A 23,957-nucleotide genomic window follows, 5' to 3' on the forward strand; every position below is an offset into this window, starting at 1 on the left:
TTGCAGGAAAGCAGCATCATCAGGGACCCCTCCTCCCAGGACATGCTGCCATCAGGAAGAATGTACAGGGTCTTAAACATGAAAAAGTCTGCAGACATGGGAAACACAAAGCAACTCACACAAAATGCTGGAGGAACTCATCACATCAGACAGAATCTATGGAAATGAATAAACAGTTGACATCTCAGGTTGAGACCCTTCTTCAAGACTGGAAAGGAAGGGGGAAGACCGTAAGAGAAAGCAAAGAGGGAGAGCACCCAGGGGGAGGTGATAGGCAGACGAAGAGCTGAGAGGCCAGAGTAGGAAATAGAAGAGGGGTGTGGGAGGGTTTTTTTTACCTGAAGGAATTGATATTCATGCATCATGTCATTGGCTACCCAGATGGAATACAAGGCGTTGCTCCTCAACCCTGAGGGTGGCCTCATCTTGCCACAAGAGGAAGCCATGGACTGAGATGTCGGAACAGGAATGGGAATTGGAATTAAAATGTTAGGACTGCCTGTGGCCCAAATTGGAGGTGATGGTGGAGCTAATGGGCAGATGTAGCACTTTGGTCATTAGCAGGGTTAAGTGCCAGGAGGGAGATGTTGTTGCTTCATATGGCATCCACACCTCTAACTGAAGTGGCCCGTCAGTGGTAGATGCAAGTCTATCCATTCAGGAGCAGGGGTTGAATCGAACTTTGTTTGGCATCTCATCCACAGCCGTTCCAACATGGGTGGCACTAAGTTGGTATCACCTAATGTGGAGTCCTTGAAGCACCCAAGCCTCCACACGACGTCAATGTGTTGATCTAGGTCATGGAGGAGGAGGCAGATTAGTGGGGAGGGATGAATGGACAAGTGAATCACAGAGGGAGCAAACCCCGTGGAAAGCGGGGGGGGGGGTGAAGGTAAAGGTATGTTTAGTGGTAGCATCTCTTGGAGATGCTGGAAGTTGTGGAGCATGATGTGTTGAATGTGAAGGCTCATGGGATGGAGTTAAGGACAAAAGGCACTCTATCACTGTTAAAGCGGCGGGAAGACACAGGGTGAGCACAGATGTTTGGGAAATAGAGGAGATGTGGATGAAGGTAGCATGAACCGTGGAGGAAGGGAAACTCCTTCCTTTGAAGGAGGATGTCATCTCTGATGTCCTGGAAGGGAAAAATGCACAGCAGAGACTAAGGAACCAAGGAAAGGGAATAGCATTTTTACAGGAGACAGGGTGGGAAGAGCTATAGTCAAGGTAAGCATAGGAATCAGTAGGTTTATAAAAGATGTCAGTCAACAGTATGTCTCCAAAGATGGAGTCAGAGAGATCGAGAAAGGGGGTGGAGGTGTCAGACATGGGTCAAGTGACATCAGAGCCTCAGGACTCACTCCACCAGGTTCACGAATTGTTATTACCCCTCAACCATCAGCCTTTTGAACCAAAGGCATTAACTTCACTCAATTTTACTTGCCCCATCACTGAAATGTTCCCACAACCTATGGCCTTACTTTCAAGAGCTATTCATTTCAAGTTATCAATAAATATTGATTATTTAATTATTATTTTCTCTTTCTTTTTGTATTTGCAGTTTGCTGTCTTGTGTACACTGGCTGAATGCCAAAGTGGTGCTGTCTTTCATTGATTATATTCTGATTATTATTCTATTATGGATTTATTGAGTATGAAAGAAAATTGGTATATGGTGACATATATGTACTTTTACTTGGAACTTTAAAAAGCTAAGGGACAATGTGGGCAGCAGTGAGGATGCAGAGGGACTTCCAATGGATATTGATGAGAAAGTGCAAAGGCATCACAACATAAAACACAAAAACGGTTACTTTGGCTAACCAAATCTGTGTTGACCATAAACTATCAACTTACATCAAACCTACATCCTCCACACATTTTGATCAACTCTACCCACATTCTATCAATAACAAAGAAATTTTGGGAAATTTATAGTGGCAGATTAACCTACCAACTTCCATGACGTTAGGGATGTGGGGAATACCGAAGTGTCTGCAGGAACCCTCGCAGTCACAGGAAGAACATGCAAACTCCACATAGATACGACCTGTGGTTAAGATTAAACCTGGGTCCCTGGCAACAACACCAGTTTAATCTTGACCAGACGTCATGTCTGTTAACAATCCACCATGCAGGGATCTAGCAAAAGTGGAAAATGAGACGGCTTCTACTTTGGCAGAAAAAATATAAAGATAACACCACTCAATGATTATACTTACCATCAAGTACTTAGAGCTTCAGCAGACTTTGTCAGTGAGCCTTTGAGTTCACATCAGTGAAAAGCAGCATTAAGACTGCACCCGACTGCTCTGAGATGCTTATGTCAAAGGCGCATTGTTCCTTCCATCAGGGATTAACACACATTTATGCTCTGTCTGCAATGGCCTTCTTGAGCTCCTGGTTGCAAGCTATTTTTACTTCCAGAGCTCAGAGTTCAAAGTACATTTATTATCAAAGTATGAATACAGAATACAACTCTGAGATTCAGCCTCCCACAGACAGCCATGAAACCATGGAACCCCTCCAAAAAATACATCAAACACCAAACACGCGAAAAAAGAAATTGCACATACAGCAAAAGCCAATGAACAAAACATAGAATATCAAAAGCCAAACCAGGAATCCAGGAGTATTCAGTTTAATCAGTTCAGCGCCGTGCCATTAGCCCACTACAGGCCGCAGGGTCATTCTTCGACAAAGTGCTCCAGTCTGCATAGATCACCCCAATCAAAACACTCAAAAACAGCAGAAAAAGAGAGTAACCAGAATTCAGGAACGCATGCAACATGAATCACAAGACTCCTGCACTTTCCTCCGACAGCAGCTAGTGAGAGGGAGAGGAAGACCTGTCAAACACAGGCAGATGATGCTGAACACCCGCCCACCTTCCACTCTTGTCCTTGTCGACTTCAACTTTGCTCGACGCCTCAATTGGAGAGAAGCAATGGAGTTGATCATGGGCTCATGTTCCATTCCAAGCTTTCAAGTTTCTAGGCTGCATTCTCTTCTAAACCTCACCGAACTCCTTCAGAAACAGCAAAGTGCCAGATTGCTCAATCAGCCAAAAAACACACCGTCAAAATATAAATCACAGGTTCTGATTGGACACAGCTTAGTAGCAAATCATGTCTGAAAGGAGTGAAAGAAGTAATTTTGTTAACTGCCTGCAGGACATCGCCATTGGTCACATTGCTCGCTGGTGCCATCTGGAAGAAGCAAAAGCTCCCAGTTCCCACACATAACTGCCTATCCTAGGCATCCTTCACTGTCAGGATGAGGCTATACAAACCAGAGGAATAGCACTTCATTTTCTGTCTGGTAGTCTAAAACAAACAGTATGAATATCAAATTCTTAAATTCAGGTGAATTGCACCCCTTCTGTTCCTTTCCCTCTCCTGATCAACATAGGTTCTCTCACATACCCACTTCTTTCCGAAACATCATGTCCCATGTTAGCCAGCTTCTTTACCCTCTCCAACCTGGCTTCAGGTTCCTATCACCCACACATTCTCCACTGAACCCCTCTCCCTACTGTTCCCACCATTCCTCCTTTATCTGATTCCACACATCACTTCTGTTTTACCAGGTTCCATAATCTGCAGCCTTTTGTTTCCACTTATCACCTCCTAGCCTCTATTATTTTCCATCCTTCTCTCCCACCAGGCTCTATCTGCCCATCAATCTCACTACACATATCACCCACCAGTTCCTGCCTTGATCCTTCTGTTACCTCTTTATACTGGCTACTTCCCCTTTACACACTCAGCCTTGATGCAATGTCACAATCTAATACACTGACCACCTCTTGTTTCCACAGATGCTGCCTTACTTGCCTCTAGCAATTTATTTCTTGCTTTATATTCAATTTGGAAATTCATAGATTTTAAGATTTTGTTGGAATCTTAGGAAGCAGGTATAGTGCAAGCAAAGTGAGTGTGAGGTAAAAGATCAGCCTTGATCTTAATAAGTGACAGAGCAGGCATGAGGAGTTGATTGACCCTATCAATGTTTCCAATCTTGTATGCCTGGATTTACCTGCGGGACAGCTTCTGTAATTAAGACACCAGTACCCAGAGGTTTGTGAGAAGACTTTGCAAGGCAAAATAGACTGAGTGTAGACTGATTCCAGCTGACCTGGTCATAATTATACTAAGGGTGCTTTGATATAGAGCCTATGTATCAAAATGCAGAGATTCCTGGGTCATTACAAAGATTCAAAGGTTCACTTAATATCAAAGTATGCATGCAAAACACAACTCTGTTTTATGGCTATCTGGAGAAGACGAATCTCAAAGAAAATCCACAGAAGTTGTTCGAAGAGAAACATCAAACTCACCCTCCCGCACAAAAAAGAATGGCAACATGATCATCAACCTCCAACCTCACCTCCCCCCCCCGCACAAAACACAGAAAGAACATCGGCCCTAAATCCCCATCCCCTGCACAAAACAATAACAAAACAGAACATCAACCCCTCCACACAAAAAATAATAAAACAGAAAACAATTACCTCCAAATCTCCCTCCACCGCACAAAATAAACCAAACAAAAGAATAGTGACCTCAAACCCGCTCTCCCCTGCACAAAAAAGAACAAAATGCAACAAGAGCATCGACCCCAAACCCCCTCTCCTCACACACAAAAAAAAACTACATTTAACAGGTGAAACCACAGAATATAAAAACCATACATTACAGAAGGCAGATTCGAGTCCAGCACTTTGTTATTTTATACATCACATAAAGGCATAAGGGTGGTAGATTTTCTTCTATGAAGGCCACTAATGAACCGCTAATATGATTCACTACACTTAAAGAAACATCTTTGTTTTTTGACCAGAGTCTGATAAATTCATGGTCATATAACCAAGACTACTTTTTCTCCATCTTTTGGAAAAGTTTAGTTGAATTAATGTATTTAAACCCCACAAAAGCCAAAGTGGGATTTCAACTGAGGCTCTGGATTGTTTAAGCCTTCAGATTGCTGGTCTGGTAATTTAACCACTGAACCACCATACTGAATATATATTAAGAAAGGAAAATAATTCATCACATTTAGATGAGACTGAAAAATAATTGTGAACCATGAATTAGTTTCAAAATAACTCATTTTACCTAAAATAAAAGCATCTATTAAGCAGAAAATGATTACATGCAGATGGTCAGACGAAGGTGGCAAGAAAACAAGTAACAGATGTGTGGGGACTCAAAGAGTTGAAGCACTTCCTTCATTAATTATCCTTAATTAGGTTACTTCAAAAGGACAGTTAAGTTAGCCTAACTATGACAATGATGCAACTTCAATTTGGAACAGAAGATATATGACTAGATGTTCAAGGATACAAGAACAGGAATAACCTATTCACCCTCTCAAGTCTGTTCCATCATTCAATTACACAGCAGCTGACTAGTAGTAAAACCTGTTTAACAGAACTAACCAAGATAACAGAAAATGTAGCTCAAAGGTTTGACGCATTTAATAGTTATACCTTTGTTTTAGCGGTCTGGGGACAGGGGGAAAAGACGACAAATTATTTAGAAAAGGAACTTGGAAAGGATTGGTTTTGATACTGTGACCATTTGCATTACATTTTCTTTTGTCCAATGAATTCCTGAAAGTAACTAAGTTATATTACAGACAATGCAACATAATTACAAAATGTTATGCAGAAACCTTACTTACACAATGTGAATAGGTGTCATCTGCCACCATAGGTTCATCCACCATCTGATGACCATTTACCTAAAAAGGAGAAAACAACAGGACATGTCCTTACTGAAAAGACTGCGGTTATAGACCTGTAGTTACTGCAATTTTCTAAATGTTATGCATTCCTAAATAATATTCAGAATCAGGTTTAATATCACCAGCATATGCTGTGAAATTTGTTAACTTTGTGGCATGTAGTACAATACATAAATATAGAAAAAACTCTGATTTACAGTAAGTGTATATATGTGTGTGTGTGTAAATAGTTAAAATAAGTAGTGCAAAAACAAAAATAAATTTAAAAAAAGGAATGAGTTAGTGTTCATGGGGACAATGCCCTTCTAGAAATCGGATAGCAGTAGAGAAGCTGTTCCTGAATCGCTATGCATGCCTTCAGGCTTCTGTATGTCCTTTCTGATGGTAACAATAAGAAGAGGGCATGCCCTGGGTGTTGGGGTTCCTTAATGACGGACACTTCCTTCCTGAGGCATTGCTCCTTGAAGATGTCTTGGATATTATGGAGGCTGGTATCCATGATTGGAGCTAACCAATTTTATAATTTCCTGCAACTTACTTTGATCTTGTGCAGTAGTAACGCATCCCCAACCCCCATACCAGACAGTCAGAATGCTCTCCACTGTACATCTATACAAGTTTCAGCACGTTTTAGGTGACAAAGAAAATCTCCTCAAACTTCTAATGAAATATAATCGCTGTCTTGTCTTCTTCGTAGTTGCATCAAAATGTTGCGACCAACTGAGATCCTTAGAGATATTGACACCCAGGAACGTGAAACTACTCACTCTCGCCACTTCTGATCTCTCTATGAGGATTGGTTTGTGTTCCCTCATTCTACCCTTTCTGAAGTCCACAATCAGCTCTTTGGTCTTCTGATGTTGAGTGCAAGGTTGTTGCTACAACACTACTCAATCAGCTGGGCTATCTTGCACCAGTACATCCTCTAATCACTGTCTGAGATTCTGCCAACAATGGCTGTATCACCAACAAATTTATAGATGGATATTTGTTATGCTTATGGCTTATTTTAGCTTAAAAGTAAAGCAGAGATGTTGAAAGTAATTTTATTTGCTGCAAATTATCAGGAATGTATGTCCGTAAAAAATGGTGTTTTAAAAACTATAGGAATAGATTATACATTCCTTATGATTGTTCTACAGCCTGGTAAATTTGGATAATTTCTCCACATTTTTACTCAATTCCTGTAACCTTCAGTTCCCCTGTAGTTCAAGAAGCTACATAAAGCTTCATCAAAAAGGCTTCATAATTCAGAGTGCACAGCCCTCCAAGGTAGAATATTCCAAAGATTCAACAATGACCTAGAGAGAATATGATATCTGTGTAGAATAAAAACAAAATCAATATACTAGCTGTAAGAAAAGAGATAACAAAAATAATTCGATAGCTCCTTCCAAGATGAATGACAACTTCAATAATTTCCTTGAGTATTGCATGACCCAGGGAGATTGTACTAAGCCATTTGAGGCTGTCTATTGGACAGGGTTGGCCGTGGATGTTATGTCGTAACTGTGTACAAGATACGCTGTAGGACAGTATAATATGGAGAGCAAGCTGCTGCCCATGTACCAGGCTCTCCCTCTCCATACAGCTGATGAATCCAAAGGAATTACAAGGACTGATACAGTTTGGAACCAGTGGCCTTGCAGGAGTTGCCAATCAGCGTTGAACTCAATGTAAGGCTGCCTTAGGGATTCCAAATCCCGAATTTTCCTGGTGGTTTGCTCCCGAAGTCTTCCCCATGAGCAGGTATAACCGCAAGGCAATGGAAATTTAAAATTGAAGTTTTCCCTCTCCTAGATGAACTGCCACCATGGCTGATGAGCCCTATCTGCTTGAAGCAACGAGTCTTAAGACACCAGTAACTCACCTTTGCCCCTTCTCCTGTCAGTAGAAATGGTTCTGCTGTGCTTAATACCCAAGTCACACGTGAAGGCCAAGAGCTAGACTCAGTTCTCAGAGGCTACTTGAGATAACCTCATTGGGAGCATTTAATAGGTAGTGGAGCTTATCCTCACTACCACTCCCAGCTAGGACAACCTTAAGGAGCCATTACAATTCAGGATATCATTATTAGGAATGATGGTTCACATCAAGCAATAATAATCAAGGCAACTGGACTTGCGGTGTTGTCTAAAAAACATTTCACCACTCATCCAAGAGGCTTCTTCAGTTCTAATCCATGGTGGGTAGTTTTCTGGTTTATGAACTCTGTGAGTTGTTTAAAGGTATAGCAATCACATGAGGGTTGTTAACAGTTGTAGAGCTAATGAGAGGGTCATTAGTCTTATCTTTGCATGAATGGAGGTGAGACCTGTCGTGGAGAAGCCAGGGTAGGGACGTTAGGATAAGGCTACGTCCACACTACGCCGGATAATTTTGAAAACGAAGCCTTTTCTCTTCGTTTTGACCCTCCGTCCACACTAAAGCGGCGTTTTCATCCCCCTGAAAACGGAGATTTTCAGAAACGGTCTCCAGAGTGAATAAGTCTGAAAACGCCTAATATCCGTTGTAGTGTGTACGGGGTAAACGGAGAGATTTAAAAACGCTGTCATGACAACACCATAACAACAATGCTTTTTCTGCTTCTGCTTGGTACTGGCGCAAGCATTGCCATACGGTTGTTATAAAGCGCAGTCGGTGTGAACGGCGTGAAATTGTAAAGTGAGCTTTTTTGACTATTTAAGAACGCTGTCATGACGTGCCGGAACAGGTGGCCGCAGCGCGGCATTTTGTTGTTTTCTTGAACACAATCCCCCACATAACCTAACAATTTCAGAACAGACGGCAACAAGACTGAAGCCAGAAGAGTTAGAAATGTACTCACCAAATACTTTGACCCATAGCTTACTGAATAAATAAGTATACTCACTTTGCCCTGTTTTCTGTCCTTGCTTGTATGGAGGTGGTTTACCTATTTATGAAAGTACTTCTCTGACAATAGATGTGTAACAGCCTAATGTAACATTGTATGGAAATACAAGATAACACTGATGCACACATGTTTTATACATTTAACAAGGTGCTTTATTAATGCAACAGTTAGTCAGTTTTTCAATGTTCGTCGTCAGCCGGGTCATACTGTCCGTGAACTCCCTGTCGGTTGCCTCCATATGCTCCAGTATTTGTTTTTTTTAAGTTTTAAGTCCTCCTGCGCGAGGGCCAAGAGCAATTCCTTTGAAGTTTTTCTACTCTGTAACTGGACAAATGCGCACAAAGTATACCGTTTCCTCTTCACTTGTTTTCTGTGCGTCCTGCACGTGCCCAGTAAAGGAGATTCGCCCAAATATCCGTGTTAGTGGGACAGAGATATTTTGAAAAACGCTTAGTGCGTACGCCTGTCGTTTTTACTCGAAACCGGCGTTTTCAAAATTATACGGCATAGTGTGGACATAGCCTAAGATTGTAAGTAGCTGATAGGCATTGTCGTATCCCAGCCCCTCTGTTCAGGGATGCATTTGCAGTTTGACAAAGATGGCATCGTTAACTCCTCTTTCAAACCACCTATCCTCCCTGTCCAAAATGAGCACATTGTTATCAAAGGAGCTATCACCTATTAGCGACTTACTTGCATCCAAATCATTTATATAAATAACAAATAAAAAGGGTCCAACACCCACCACTGCAACACCCCACCAATCACCGGTTTCCATTTCAAGAAACAACCATTAACACCACTCTCTGCCTCCTACCTCTGAGCCAAATTTGAATCCACATAACTAGCTCTGCTGGATTCCATGGGACCTAACCCTCCAGAACAGCTAATCATGTGGGACGCTGCTCAAGGTTTTGCTGAAGTCCAAATGACAACATCCATTGCCCTATCCTCAACTACACTTTGGTTACCCCTTCAAAAAACTCTAAAAGGTGCATCAAGCATGATTTTCCACACACAAAGCCATTCTGACACCACCTAATCAGACCCTAACCCTACAGGCTGGTCAGCCTAACATCAGTAGTGGGCAATTTAGTGGAAGGAATTACATGCATTCGCCACTCTCCCTAAACAATGGAACAGCATTAACTATCTTCCAGTCTTCAGGTACTTCATTATTGGCTAATATTGAAGCAAATACCTTCACAAGGACTTCGGCAATTTCTTCTTCAGCCTCCCACAAAGTCCAAAGACGCACGCAGTCAGCCTCTGGAAATTTATCCTTAATGTTCTGCATGGCAGCAAATACCTCTTCCCCTCTAATACAAATGTCCTCTAAATCATCTATATTTGCTTCCCTTAACTCCTGAGTCATCGTGATTCTCTATTCAGCAAACACAGAGAGGAAAATTTGTTAAAAATTCCAGCCATCTCTTGTCACTCCAGACATGGGGTGGCTGTAGTGATCTCCAAGGAGACCTGCTCTTTCCCTAGCCACTCTTTCCCTACTCATAACACAGCTAAAGAATTGCTTGGCATTCTCTTTATCTTTCCCTGTCAGATCAATCACATACCATTTCTTTATCCTTCTGATTTCCCTCTTAAGAATATTCTTAATTTTTTATATAATCAAAGGATTCACTTGTCCCTGACCGCCTAAACTCATTGTATACTTCCTTCTTTTTCTGAGTCAGAGCCTTAATATCTCTTCTCAGCTAAGGTTACCTAAACTTGGTTTACCCTTTACCCTAACAGGAACATGCTGCACCTAGACTCTAGACATCAATCTTAAAAGCCCCCCAACTTGCCACTTACTTATTTCCCTTCAAACAAGCTCACCAGATTGACCTCAAAGTTCAAAAGTTCAATGTAAATTTATTATCAAACTACATATATGTCACCATATATAACCCCGAGATTGATTTTCTTGCAAGCATACTCAAAATCCAATAACTACAATAGAGTCAATGAAAGATCAGTATGCAAAAGGCAACAAATTAAGGAAATACCAAAAAAGGAAATAAAGAAGTACTAACAATAAAATAATGATAAACAAAAAAGCAATAAGTATTCAGAACATGAAATGAAGGGTCTTTGAAAGTGAGCCCATAGGTTGTGTTAACAGCTCAGTGATAGGCCAAGTGACGATGAATGAAGTTATCCCTTCTGGTTTAAGAGCCTGATAGCTTGCGGGGTAATAAGTGCTCCTGAACCTGGTGGTGTGGGTCCTGGTGCTTCTATAACTCCTTCCTCGTGGTAGCAGCAAGAAGAGAGTATGACCTGGGTGGTGAGGATCCCTGACGATGGATACTACTTTCCTGCGACAACGCTCTGTAAAGATGTGCTCAGTGAATGGGGAGGGCTTTACCATGATGGATTGAGTCCTATCCACTACCTTTTGTAGGTTTTTCCACAGATGAGCATTGGTGTTTCCATACCAGGTTGTGATGCAACTAATCAATATAAGGATGTTTATAAAGCCAATTTCGTTCCCTTGGTAGACTCTATGAAGTATTTATTTAATAGATGGAGTTCACTTACATTTTCACTTGTCGGTCGTATACACATAGTTAAAATGATGATTTTACCAAAAGTTTTATATTTATTTCAGAATATCCCTGTTTTTTTGCCTAAGAAGTTTTTTGATCAGATTGATTCTATTATTATATCTTTTATTTGGAATAATAAAAGACCAAGAATTAATAAATATCACTTACAAAAGTTGAAAAGGGATGGAGGTCTTGCTTTGCCTAATTTAAGAATGTATTACTGGGCTGTTAATGTGCGATACATGTCCTTTTGGTTATATTGGGTTGATAAGAACGATCGGCCAATTTGGGTAGACCTGGAATTGAGGGCTGTGAAACAGTTTTACTTAACCTCATTATTGGGAGTTGCTTTACCTATACAATTAGCTGAAGTTGCTAATTTAAACCTATACCCTGTGATTAAGCATTCTTTACAGATTTGGCTCCAGTTCCGCAATTTTTTAAATCTTAAAAAATCTAAACTTTGTAGTTCATCAAAATTACCTTTTTAAGCCTTTGAGTGATCCAATTTTTTTACTTTGGAAAAATAAAGGTATTAATTCTTTTTTGGATTTAATTAAAGAAGATAGATTGATGTCTTTTGAACAATTAGTTGATAAATTTTCTCTTCCATACTCACATTTATTGTACATCGTTACCATCTGACGAAGGAGAGATTGTCTAAAATATTTCCTAATGTTGATAGTTATTGTGATAGATATAAAACTGAGACAGCTACGCTGACACACATGTTTTGGTCTTGTTCTACACTGGAACAGTTCTGGAAGTCAGTTTTTTGACTATTTCTAAAGCACTTAAAATTAATCTACAACCTAACAAATTAACTGCGCTTTTTGGAATAATTTCTCAAAATATCTGTGGTATCTCTGTGTCTGACCAACATGTTATTGCATTTGTTACATTGATAGCCAGGAGGGCCATTTTGTTGAAGTGGAAGGATACATCAGCTCCCACTTTGTCACAATGGTTCTCTCAAGTGATGCTATGTCTTAGTTTGGAGAAAATTAGAAGTCGAACCTCTGAACCTTTATTTGATTTTGAGAAAAGATGGGGTTCATTTGCTCGTTATGATCATTTGAGTTAATTGATAGATTTTTCCCCATGATCTAATTGTAAATTTCTGGTATTTTTTTTTCTTGCTGGCGGTTTGATGTTTATCTTTAGAAGCTTTTTGTATGACGAATGGCTCCGGGGTTGTACGCTTAATGGGGGTATTTTCCCCCACTTTTCTGCTTAGTAGGGTTTTTTAAATTATCACAAAAATTTTTCAATCTTTAAAGTAATGTTTTTTTCCCCTTGAGACATTGTAAGTGTTGCTTACTTCGATGTCCCTGTGTTATTTTTTGAATAATAATAATAATAAAAAGATTTGAAAAGAAAAAATATATACCCTCCACCACACATCTATAGAAGTTTGGCGAAGTTTTAGATGACATGCCGAATCTTCACAATCTTCTAAGAAAGACGAAGTACTGTTGTGCTTTCTTCATAATGACACGTACGTGCTGGACCCAGAACAGATCCTCTGAAATGATAACTCAGAGGAATTTAAAGGTGCTGATCCCCTAATGAGGACAGGTTTAAGGACCTCTAGTTTCCTGCTCCTGAAGTCAATAATCATCTCCTGGTATTTGTGCATTGAAATAAATACATTTTAACTAAGTACTCCTTTCCCTGCCTTTACTATGCCCCTGGCTATCCTGATTACTAAACTTGGTTGTTCACGTATCCATAAACATCTCTCAGAGGTTGCTATTGTATCTGCCTCCACCGACAGCACATTCCAGACATCTATCACTCTTTGTGTTAAATATCTTGCTTGATAACTCTCCCCTAAACTTTCAAAAGGTTCATTTTATTGTCAACATATGCATGTACAATAAACTAATATTTGTCTACTCCAGATAGCTATTAAATACAGAAAGACACCAACTGCCATCCCTGGCACAAAAAAAAAAGAAACAAAACTCGCAGCAAAAAAAAACAGCGGCAATAACAATCCCGGACACCGTCACTCACAGAAAAAACAGTGACAATAACAGTCTCCAACCCTGTCACTCGTAGAGAAAAATCAGCAACAATAGCAGTCTCCGACCCCGTCACTCTACAGAAAAGAACAGCAACAGTAGCACCAACCCCCCACCACCACCCACACATACACAAAGAACTCATAGATCACCCACCCGCCAATCAACCACAAGAAAGAAAACACCAAAAAACTAAAGGAAACAAATATAAAGTGCAGTCCAATAATCACATAAGTCCCCCCTCATCTTAAAACAATGAAGTCTGGGTTTTGGGACATCATGGTATAAATGCATAAGACTTCGGAGAGGCCACGTTTGGGTTTAACATAAGCAGTTCCGGTCACCCAGCTATATAAGAAAAATGTCACTCAGCTGGAAAGGGTGCAGAAAAAAATCATGAAGATGTTACAGGGACTGGAAGGCTTGAGTTTATAATGGCCTGTTTCTATGGTGCATAGCTTAAATAACTCATTAATCCACAATGTCAATAGAATGGTCAATAAATACTAAGCTTGCACACAAGCTGCAAGAGCAAAATAAAGACCTCAGATCACATCATAATTTCTTGACATGGACATGCAAATTTTTTTGTTCCTCTACAGTTTATAGTCTGATTTTTCATTCTTGAATCTAAAATAAATGACATAATTTTTCCCTAAACTGAAACCATCTGATAGAGCTTTGCCCACACACTATCTACGTCCCTTTGCAAATTCCACCTACACACTAGTTTTGAACCATAGGAAGCTGAGAGTCTGAAAAACATACACTGCTTAGTATTTGTGACTGCAAATTATCCATGTTTGAAAAAATACAATTTTGGACAGCTCTGTAAATTCAGTAAAATACTTTTATTTGAAATTGTGCTTCATATTATGAGTTGGTTGCAAAAACTCCTCAGCATTGTTAAACTAAAATGCTGAAATATCTTCAATACTTAGTTCATCTCTTTAGAAAGAACCGAGACTGTGGGCATCACTGGTAAGGCTGATATCTACTGCTGATCCAGCTTATTTTATTGGTGGTGGTAAGTTTTCCGTAATTTAGTAGCTTTCTAATCAACTTCAGAGAATAATTAACAGTCAGCCACATTCTTGCAAAATCGTCACAAACATGGCAGATAAGAACAACAGAATTCCTTTCCTAAGCTACATGAGGTACTCAATTGAGTGAGAAATGTGAAGCCTTCATGGCTACATTTACTGGCAGTATTCTGGTAAGTTTCCTTTGGCTGCATTAGATTCCTAGTTGCCTACAGTTTCCTGATAGACCACAACACGGAGGAGCAATTAGGCCACTTGGCCCATTGAGCTTACTCCAACAATACACTGTGGCTGATTTATTATCTCCCTCAAACCCATTCTCCTGCCTTCTCCTCATAATCTTTGACTCCGTGTCTAACCAAGAACCCATCAACCTCCACTTTAAATATACTCAATGACATGGTCTCCCTCCACAGCTAATCGTGGCAATGAGTTCCACAGATTCACCACCCTTTTGGTAAAGAAACTCCTTCTCATCTCCATTCTCAATGGAAGTCACTCTATTCTGAGGCTGTCCCTTCTGGTTCTAGACTCACCCGCATCCACTCTGTCTATGCCTTTCAATATCTGATAAGTTTCAATGAGATCCGCCCCCCCACACTTCTAAACTCCAGCAAGTATAGACTCAGAGCCATCAAATGCTCCTCATATGTTAACCCTTTCAGTCCTGGTATCATTCACATGACCCTCCTGTGGACCCTCTTCAATGCCAGCACATCTTTTCTGAGATAAAGTGCAAAACTGTTCACAATATACTAGTGCGGTCTGACCAATGCCTTATATAAAGTCTCAGTATTACATCCTTGCTCTCATATTCTAATTCTCTCAAACTGAATACTAACATTGCACTTGCCTTCCTTACCACCAACTTCAACCTGCAAGTTAACCTTCAGGTGCACGAGGACTACCAAGTCCCTTTGCATCTTTGATTTCTTTAATTCTTTCCCCATTTAGAAAATAGTCTACTCCTTTATTCCTTCTACCAAAATGCACGACCATATTCTTCCATACACTATATTCCATCTGTCACTCTTTTCCCATCCTCCCAATCTGTCCAAGTCCTTCTATAGACCTGTTTCCTTAATACTACTGCTACACCCCCCCCCACCTATCTTTGTATCATCTGCAAATTTGGCCACAAAGCCATCAAACCCTTCATCGAAACTGTTGACATATAACCTGAAAAGAAACGGCTCCAACACCTCTGCGGAACACCACTTATCTCTGGCAGCCAACCAGAACAGGCCCCTTTATTACCATTCTTTGCCTCCTGCCAGTGAGTCAATCTTCTAGTATCTTTCCTGTAACACCATCAGCACTTATTCTGTTAAGCAGCCTCACGTGCGGCACCTTGTCAAAGGCCTTTTGAAAATCCAAATAAACAACACCGATTCTTACGAAGTACGACTAGTCACTGGCAGCCAACCATAAAAGGCACCATTTACTTCCACTCTTTGCCTCCTGCCAATTTTCTATCCTTGTTTGTACCTTTCCTGTGATACCATGGGTTCTCATCTTGTTTATCATGTGCGTCACCTTGTCAAAGGCCTTCTGAAAATCCAAGTAAACAACATCCACTGACTCTTCTTTGTCTATACTGCTTGTTATTTCTACAAAGAATTCCAACAGATTTGTCAGACAAGATTTCCACTTGAGGAAACCATGCTGACTTTGGCCTACTTTGTCATGTGCCTCCAAACACCCCGAAACCTCATCCTTAATAATCCACTCCAACATCTTCCTAACCACTGAAGTCAGGCTAACAGGCCTATAATTTCCTTTCCTCAGCCTCCCTCCCTACTTAAAGACTGGAGTAACATTTGCAATTTTCCATCCTCCGGAACCATTCCAAAATCTAGTGATTCTTGAAAGATCATTACTAACGCCTCCACAATATTTTCGGCTCCCTCTTTCAGAACCCTAGCATGTAATCCATCTGGTCCAAGTGTCTTATTTACCTTCAGGCCTTGCAGCTTCCCAAGCACTTTCTCCTTAGTAAAAGAAACTACACTCACTTCTGGCCTCAAATTTCTGGCATACTGCTAGTGTTTTCCACAGTGAAGGCTGACGCAAAGTACTTACTAAATTTGTCTCCATTTCTTTGTTCCTCATTACAAACTCTCCAGCGTAATTTTCCACTGGTCTAATATCCACTCTTTCCTCTCTTTTACTCTTTATAATCTGAAAATAACTTTTGGTATCCTCTTTAATTTTTTGGCTAGCTTACCTTCATAATTCATGTTCTCTCTCCTTATGCTCTTTTTTTAGTTGTTCTCTGTCGGTTTTTAAAACCTTCCCAATCCTCTAAATTGCCCCTAATTTTTGTTATATTATATGCCCTCTCTTTTGCTTTAATGCTGTTTTTAACTTCCTTTGTCACCCACAGTTGACTAATTCTCCCTATAGAAGAGAGATGAAAAAGTTCTGAAGTTGCACAGATCAAGGAAGTGGGAAGAACTGGCAGATGGATCTGTACAAAACTTACAAGGTAATCAGACATACCTGTCAAACATTATAAGACTAAAAGCAACACAGACAATTTCTTACTCATAATACATTTCTCCAATTATTTCTAATACTTGGTTTCTCTTATTAGAGAACTTTGACCGTTCTAGTTATTATCAATTACTCTGATTGCACATTGCACATTTAAACTGAAATGCAATGTAAAGATTTTTACTCCTCATGTATGTGAAGGATGTAAGAAATAAAAGTCAATTTAAGTCAAATGACCAAACAAAAGTTTTCAGAGCAAATTATACGTTAATATAATGCTCAATTTCAGGAAAGTTGACATCGAAACACTGGTGTGATCTATTTCAACATGAAAGTGTGTATCTTACAAATATCCCTGCAATATTAATTGCCATCTCTATCCCAAATTCCTTTCAAGTAAGGCATCATAATATGGATTACAAAGTTGTTCATTCAAATAACATTTACAAGATGTAGAAATGCATAAAACAGAAGTTTTGTTCAACACAGTATAATACTCAAAGATGTACTTAACTGTTTGTAAAATAATGTCTTCTTCCTTCTATCATATGCCTCTTACATGTGTCACAAAAATGCTGAGTTTTCAAATGTTATTACTCTTGTATCATTGCCTGATCTTGCTGAAATGTTAGACATGCACAATTCAATAGTACTGTTTCACAAGATGAACTAAATTTGCAATTAACAACCAATTCACTTCTAATACACAAGAAACGGAGCATTTTAAAACAAGTATTATTAAAGGCAGGCAGCAAAGTCAAGAATTCAAGTAGTCATTAAACTTTCACAAGGATTCAGCCCAATTCTCTTATTGGCACTAACTAAGCTGAACCTGAAGGCAAAACTGGCTCACAAAATAAGGGTCTCGGCCCGAAACGTCAACTGTACCTCTTCCTAGAGATGCTGCCTGGCCTGCTGCGTTCACCAGCAACTTTTATGTGTGTTGCTTCAGAAAGTAACTTCCTGCATTCCCCCTCTGGCTCTAGAGCAAGTTATTTCATTTCACAAAACAGCGTATCACCATTTCTAATTATACAATTGTTACCAAAATCCAGGTTGCAACTATCAAATGTCTAGACTTCTAACGTTCTCTTAACCAACACCCTCCTCCTACCCAATATTGTTACACTCACTAAAAATGCCAGTATCTGTTCACTTTCCTGCATAAAATCTATTAGTGCAAGAGATGCTACTGATGTCATCCCACAAATCTCATTAGGGCACAAAAAGCCCCCTAACCAGGTATTAAGGTTTAACAAACAAAAACCAGACAAGGTTTCTGACAGTTATAAGATAGCCAGAAAGGAGCTTAGGAAAGGATTGGAAGAGCTAGAAAGGGACATGAGAAGGCCTTGTTGCGCAGGATTAAGGAAAACTTCAAGTCATTCTATACGCAAGGATCAGAAGCATGACTAGAATAAGTGTAGGACTGCTCAGGGATAAAGGAGGAAAGTATGTGCCTGGAGTTAAAGGAGGTCCTTAATGAAATGTCAACAGTATTGTTGACAGTTTTGGGCCCCATATCTCTGAAAGGATGTGTTGTCATTGAACAGTGTCCAGAGGAGGTTCACAAGGATGATTCCGGGAATGAAAGGGTTAACATATGAGGAGTGTTTGGCAGCTTTGGGTCTGTACTTACCGGAATTTAGAAGAATGCTGGGGGAGCTCATTCAAACCTATCGACTGTTGAAAGGACTAGATAAGGTGGATGTGGTGAGGATGTTTCCAATGGTGGGGTATCTAGAACTAGAGGGCACGGCCTCAAAATTGAGGGGCGACCATTTAGAACAGAGGTTTGGAAATTTTTTTTAGCCAGAGGATAGTGAATCTGTGGAATGCCCTGCCACAGACTGCGGTGGAGGCCAAGTCTATGCGTATATTTAAGGTGGAAGTTGATGGTTTCCTGATTGGTCAGGGCATCAAAGGATATGGCGAGAAGTCCAGTGTATGGGATTGAGTGGGATCCGGGATCAGCCATGATGGAATGCGGAGCAGACTCAACAGGCTGAATGGCCCAGTTCTGCTGCTATGTTTTATGGTCTAATACTTTGCTTCAATGTAACCCCACTTTTTAAAAAAGGAGGGAGAGAGAAACCGGGGAATTATAGACCGATTAGCCTAACGTCGGTGGTGGGGAAACTGCTGGAGTCAGTTATCAAGGATGTGATAACAGCACATTTGGAAAGCGGTGAAATCATCGGACAAAGTGAGCATGGATTTGTGAAAGGAAAATCATGTCTGACGAATCTCATAGAATTTTTTGAGGATGTAACTAGTAGAGTGGATAGGGGAGAACCAGTGGATGTGGTATATTTGGATTTTCAAAAGGCTTTTGACAAGGTCCCACACAGGAGATTAGTGTGCAAACTTAAAGCACACGGTATTGGGGGTAAGGTATTGGTGTGGGTGGAGAATTGGTAAGCAGACAGGAAGCAAAGAGTGGGAATAAACGGGACCTTTTCAGAATGGCAGGCGGTGACTAGTGGGGTACCGCAAGGCTCAGTGCTGGGACCCCAGTTGTTTACAATATATATTAATGACTTGGATGAGGGAATTAAATGCAGCATCTCCAAGTCTGCGGATGACACGAAGCTGGGTGGCAGTGTTAGCAGTGAGGAGGATGCTAAGAGGATGCAGAGTGACTTGGATAGGTTGGGTGAGTGGGCAAACTCATGGCAGATGCAATTTAATGTGGATAAATGTGAAGTTATCCACTTTGGTGGCAAAAATAGGAAAACAGATTATTATCTGAATGGTGGCCGATTAGGAAAAGGGGAGGTGCAACGAGACCTGGGTGTCATTATACACCAGTCATTGAAAGTGGGCATGCAGGTACAGCAGGCGGTGAAAAAGGCGAATGGTATGCTGGCATTTATAGCGAGAGGATTCGAGTACAGGAGCAGGGAGGTACTACTGCAGTTGTACAAGCCCTTGGTGAGACCACACCTGGAGTATTGTGTGCAGTTTTGGTCCCCTAATCTGAGGAAAGACATCTTTGCCATAGAGGGAGTACAAAGAAGGTTCACCAGATTGATTCCTGGGATGGCAGGACTTTCATATGAAGAAAGACTGGATGAACTGGACTTGTACTCGTTGGAATTTAGAAGATTGAGGGGGGATCTGATTGAAACGTATAAGATCCTAAAGGGATTGGACAGGCTAGATGCAGGAAGATTGTTCCTGATGTTGGGGAAGTCCAGAACGAGGGGTCACAGTTTGAGGATAGAGGGGAAGCCTTTTAGGACCGAGATTAGGAAAAACTTCTTCACACAGAGAGTGGTGAATCTGTGGAATTCTCTGCCACAGCAAACTGTTGAGGCCAGTTCATTGGCTATGTTTAAGAGGGAGTTAGATATGGCCCTTGTGGCTACAGGGGTCAGGGGGTATGGAGGGAAGGCTGGGGTGGGGTTCTGAGTTGGATGATCAGCCATGATCATAATAAATGGCGGTGCAGGCTCGAAGGGCCGAATGGCCTACTCCTGCACCTATTTTCTATGTTTCTATGTTTACCAGAGAGAGGGATTTTGGCAAATGTGAGGACTGCCTCTAATTTGTCAGAGCACAGGCCAATGTGCTAGAGCATGTCAAAGGTAAAGAAAGAGGAAGTGCTGAAGATTCTGGAAAATATCAGTCAAGTCCCTGTGGCCAGGTGGGATATACCCCAGGTTACTATGAGTAGTGAGGGAAGAGATGGCTGGGGCATTAACGATGATCTTTGTGTCACAACAGCAGTACTAGAGGATTGGAGGATGGCAAATGTTATTCAAGAAAGGTGACAGGTATAATCCTGGGAATTACAGATCAGTGAGTCTTACATTAATGGTGAGCAAACTATTAGGGAGGGTTCTTAGGAACAAGATTCACAAGCATTTGGAGAAGCATACTTTGATTATGGATTGCCAGCATAGTTTTGTCTGGGGTAGGTCATACTTCACAAGCCTGATTGAATTCTTTGAAGATGTGACAAAGCACTTTGATAAAGGTCTAGCAGTGGATGTGATGTATATGGGTTTTAGTAAAGTATTCAATAAGATTCCGCATGGTAAGCTTGTACAGAAAGTCAGCAGGCATGGGATGCATGGATTCAGAAATGGCTTGTCTACAGAAGGCAGAGGGTGGTAGTAATCAGAGCATATTCTGCCTGGAGTTTGATAACTAGTGGTGTTCCACAGGAATCTAAGGTTGCTGTATCATGGTGAGTGTAGAAGATTACAATGGGATTATGGACAGAATGCAGAACTGGGCATTGAAATGGTATATGGGGTTCAATCCTGAAAAGTGTGAAGTGATACACTTTGGAAGGTTGAATTTGAAGGCAGAGTACAAGGTCAGTGGCAGGATTCTAAGCTATGTGTTGGAACAAAGGGATTTGGGGTGCAAGTCCATAGGTCCCTCACAGTTGGCACGCAAGTTGATAGGGTGATTAAGAAGGCCTATGGTATGTTTGCCTTCATTAGTTGGGGGATTGATTTCAAGAACCATGAGGTAATGTTTTAGCTCCTTAACCTCTGGTTAGACCACACTTGGGAGTATTGTGTTCAATTCTGGTCGCTTCATTATAGGAATAACATGGAAGCTCTAGAGCAGATGCAGAGGAGATTTACCAGAATGCTGCCTGGATAAGAGAATATGTCTTATGAGGAATGGGTGAGGGAGCTAGGGTTTTTCCTCTTTGGAGTGAAGGTGTATGTGAAGTGATTTGATAAAGGTGTATAAGATTAAGAGAGGCAATGATAGAGGTTTATTAGTTTATGAGAGCACAGACAGCCAATACTTTTCACCCAGGGTGGTAAAGGTCTAAACCAGAGAGGACACTTTTAAGTTGAGTGGAGGGAAGTTCAACAGAGATGTCAGAAATAATTTTGTTTTTAAACCGAATGGTAGATTCCTAAAATGCACTGCTAGGGGTGCTGGTACAAGGCTGATGCAAGTGAAACATCTAAAAGATTCTTGGGTAGATAAACTCCAGGTCTAATGTTTGAAAGTAGGATTAGGCTGGGGCATTCTTCTTCAGCCAGCAGAGCCAAGAACTTGTAATTATTCTATAAACTAAAATACTTCATTGCCATCAGCATCAACATCAGTATAACGTATTATACTTCCTGTTAACCAGCTGCAGAGAATCTCATAATAAACCCGAAAATACTACTTCATTAGTGAATAAATTCTGCAACATTAAAGCTACCCGTCCTAGTTATTCAAAACATCAAATTAAAGCTACATAAAATGTTCGCAGCCTACTCTTAATGCTACTTAATGTGCACTGAATTCATAATTAGATGCTTTGAACAATCCATGGCTTTAAATCAAGAAATGACTACACAATATACAAAACAGCCATTAAGATAAATTTTATGAGTGTAGTCATTTCCCTACATTCAGATACTAATTCAACATCCAAGAAAGGGATAATTATAAAATATTCAATACACCCAGTGTTTACCAGTTGCATTTTCAAGTTCACTCATCAGAACTTTATTAGACAGATGCTGAACAACATTGACAATTTCTAACGGAATTACATCCCAAAATTTTTAAGTGATTTTTAGTCGTTTTTGTCAGGATGAATAACATTGCAATCTATTCATAAATTTTGTAGTTTTAATGCTAACTTTGACTTCTCACAGTATCAAAACTATTTTAAAGCTATATTAGCACAACAGAATTCACAACTAGGATCAGATGTTGAAAAAAAATGCAAATCTAGAAGAGTGGTTGAATCCCAAAGAGTAACAATTCTTTAACTTATTCATGGGTTAGTTTTCATTGAGTAATGTGTAGTAAATATGAATCTGGCAAATAGCAATTGTTACAGAAGGAAAAGGGTCTTCTTAGGTAATTTATTTTTTATTGAAGTTCATCATCAAACAAACATTTCCATAAGATGTATTTCAGACACTGTACATATTTATCATATATTCATATTTGTCACAAATCTCCACATGATATTTATCTGAGGTATAGACTTATAGAAAAGAGAGGAAAGAGAGAACAAGTAAAAGGAGAAAACTATGTACAAGTAGGCAGTGAATTTTTTTTTACAACATATTCATTGATTTGTGAGAATAAAATCAGGTCTATGAGCTGTTATGTAGTTAAACCACCTTTGTTCCAACTTATGATTAACAGATGCCGTTATGTTCTCCATTTTGTAAATGTCCATTGTAATTTCCATCCATGCATTTAAAGTTAGGCTCTCCTATGATAACCATTTCCTGGTAAGAGTCTTTTCACCAGCCACCAGCAATATATTCATTAAATATTTATCTCTTTTCAACCATTCTTGAGGTATATATCCAAAATATATGGTCTTACTTTCTAGGAGTATTTTACATTTAAAAATGTCTTGTAGAGCATTGTGTATCCCACTCCAATAGTTTTTGATAACGGGGTAATCCCGTTGATACGATAATGGTTTGCATTTTGATTTCCACAATTTTTCCAGCAAACAGGGAGGTTACTGTCATAATGGGATTTCTGAGAGGGTGTAATAAAATATCTTACCAAGTTTTTTCCATCCAAACTCCCTCCATTTCTGTGAACTGGTACACTTCCATTGATAAGACCATAAGACAAAGGAGCAGAAGTCAGCCATTCGGCCCATCGATTCTGCTCTGCCATTTTATCATGAGCTGATCCATTCTCCCATTTAGTCCCACTCCCCCACCTTCTCACCATAACCTTTGATGCCCTGGCTACTCAGATACCTATCTCTGCCTTAAATACACCCAATGACTTGGCCTCCACTGCCGCCCGTGGCAACAAATTCCATAGATTCACCACCCTCTGACTAAAAAAATTTCTTCACATTTCTGTTCTGAATGGGTGCCCTTCAATCCTTAAGTCATGCCCTCTCATACTAGACTCCCCCATCATGGGAAACAACTTTGCCACATCCACTCTGTCCATGCCTTTCAACATTCGAAATGTTTCTATGAGGTCTCCCCTCATTCTTCTAAACTCCAAGGAATACAGTCCAAGAGCGGACAAACGTTCCTCATATGTTAACCCTCTCATTCCCGGAATCATTCTAGTGAATCTTCTCTGTACCCTCTCCAACGTCAGCACATCCTGTCTTCAATAAGGAGACCAAAACTGCCCATAGTACTCCAAGTGAGGTCTCACCAGCGCCTTATACAGCCTCAACATCACGTCCCTGCTCCTATAATCTATTCCTCTAGAAATGAATGCCAATATTGCATTTGCCTTCTTCACTACC

At 40.3% G+C, this 23,957-nt stretch overlaps 1 protein-coding gene across 1 annotated transcript in view; it reads right to left on the reverse strand.

Annotated features, from left to right (window-relative positions):
- Positions 1-23,957, reverse strand: part of rps6kal (ribosomal protein S6 kinase a, like) — a 171,032-nt gene that overhangs the window by 119,072 nt on the left and 28,003 nt on the right. The window contains exon 2 of the mRNA XM_063060455.1: positions 5,686-5,745. Coding sequence (XP_062916525.1) covers positions 5,686-5,745 — 60 coding nt within the window. The remainder of the gene's footprint in view (positions 1-5,685; positions 5,746-23,957) is intronic.

Source organism: Mobula hypostoma, chromosome 10 (assembly GCF_963921235.1).
Source record: "Mobula hypostoma chromosome 10, sMobHyp1.1, whole genome shotgun sequence".
Classification (NCBI taxonomy): domain Eukaryota; kingdom Metazoa; phylum Chordata; class Chondrichthyes; order Myliobatiformes; family Myliobatidae; genus Mobula; species Mobula hypostoma.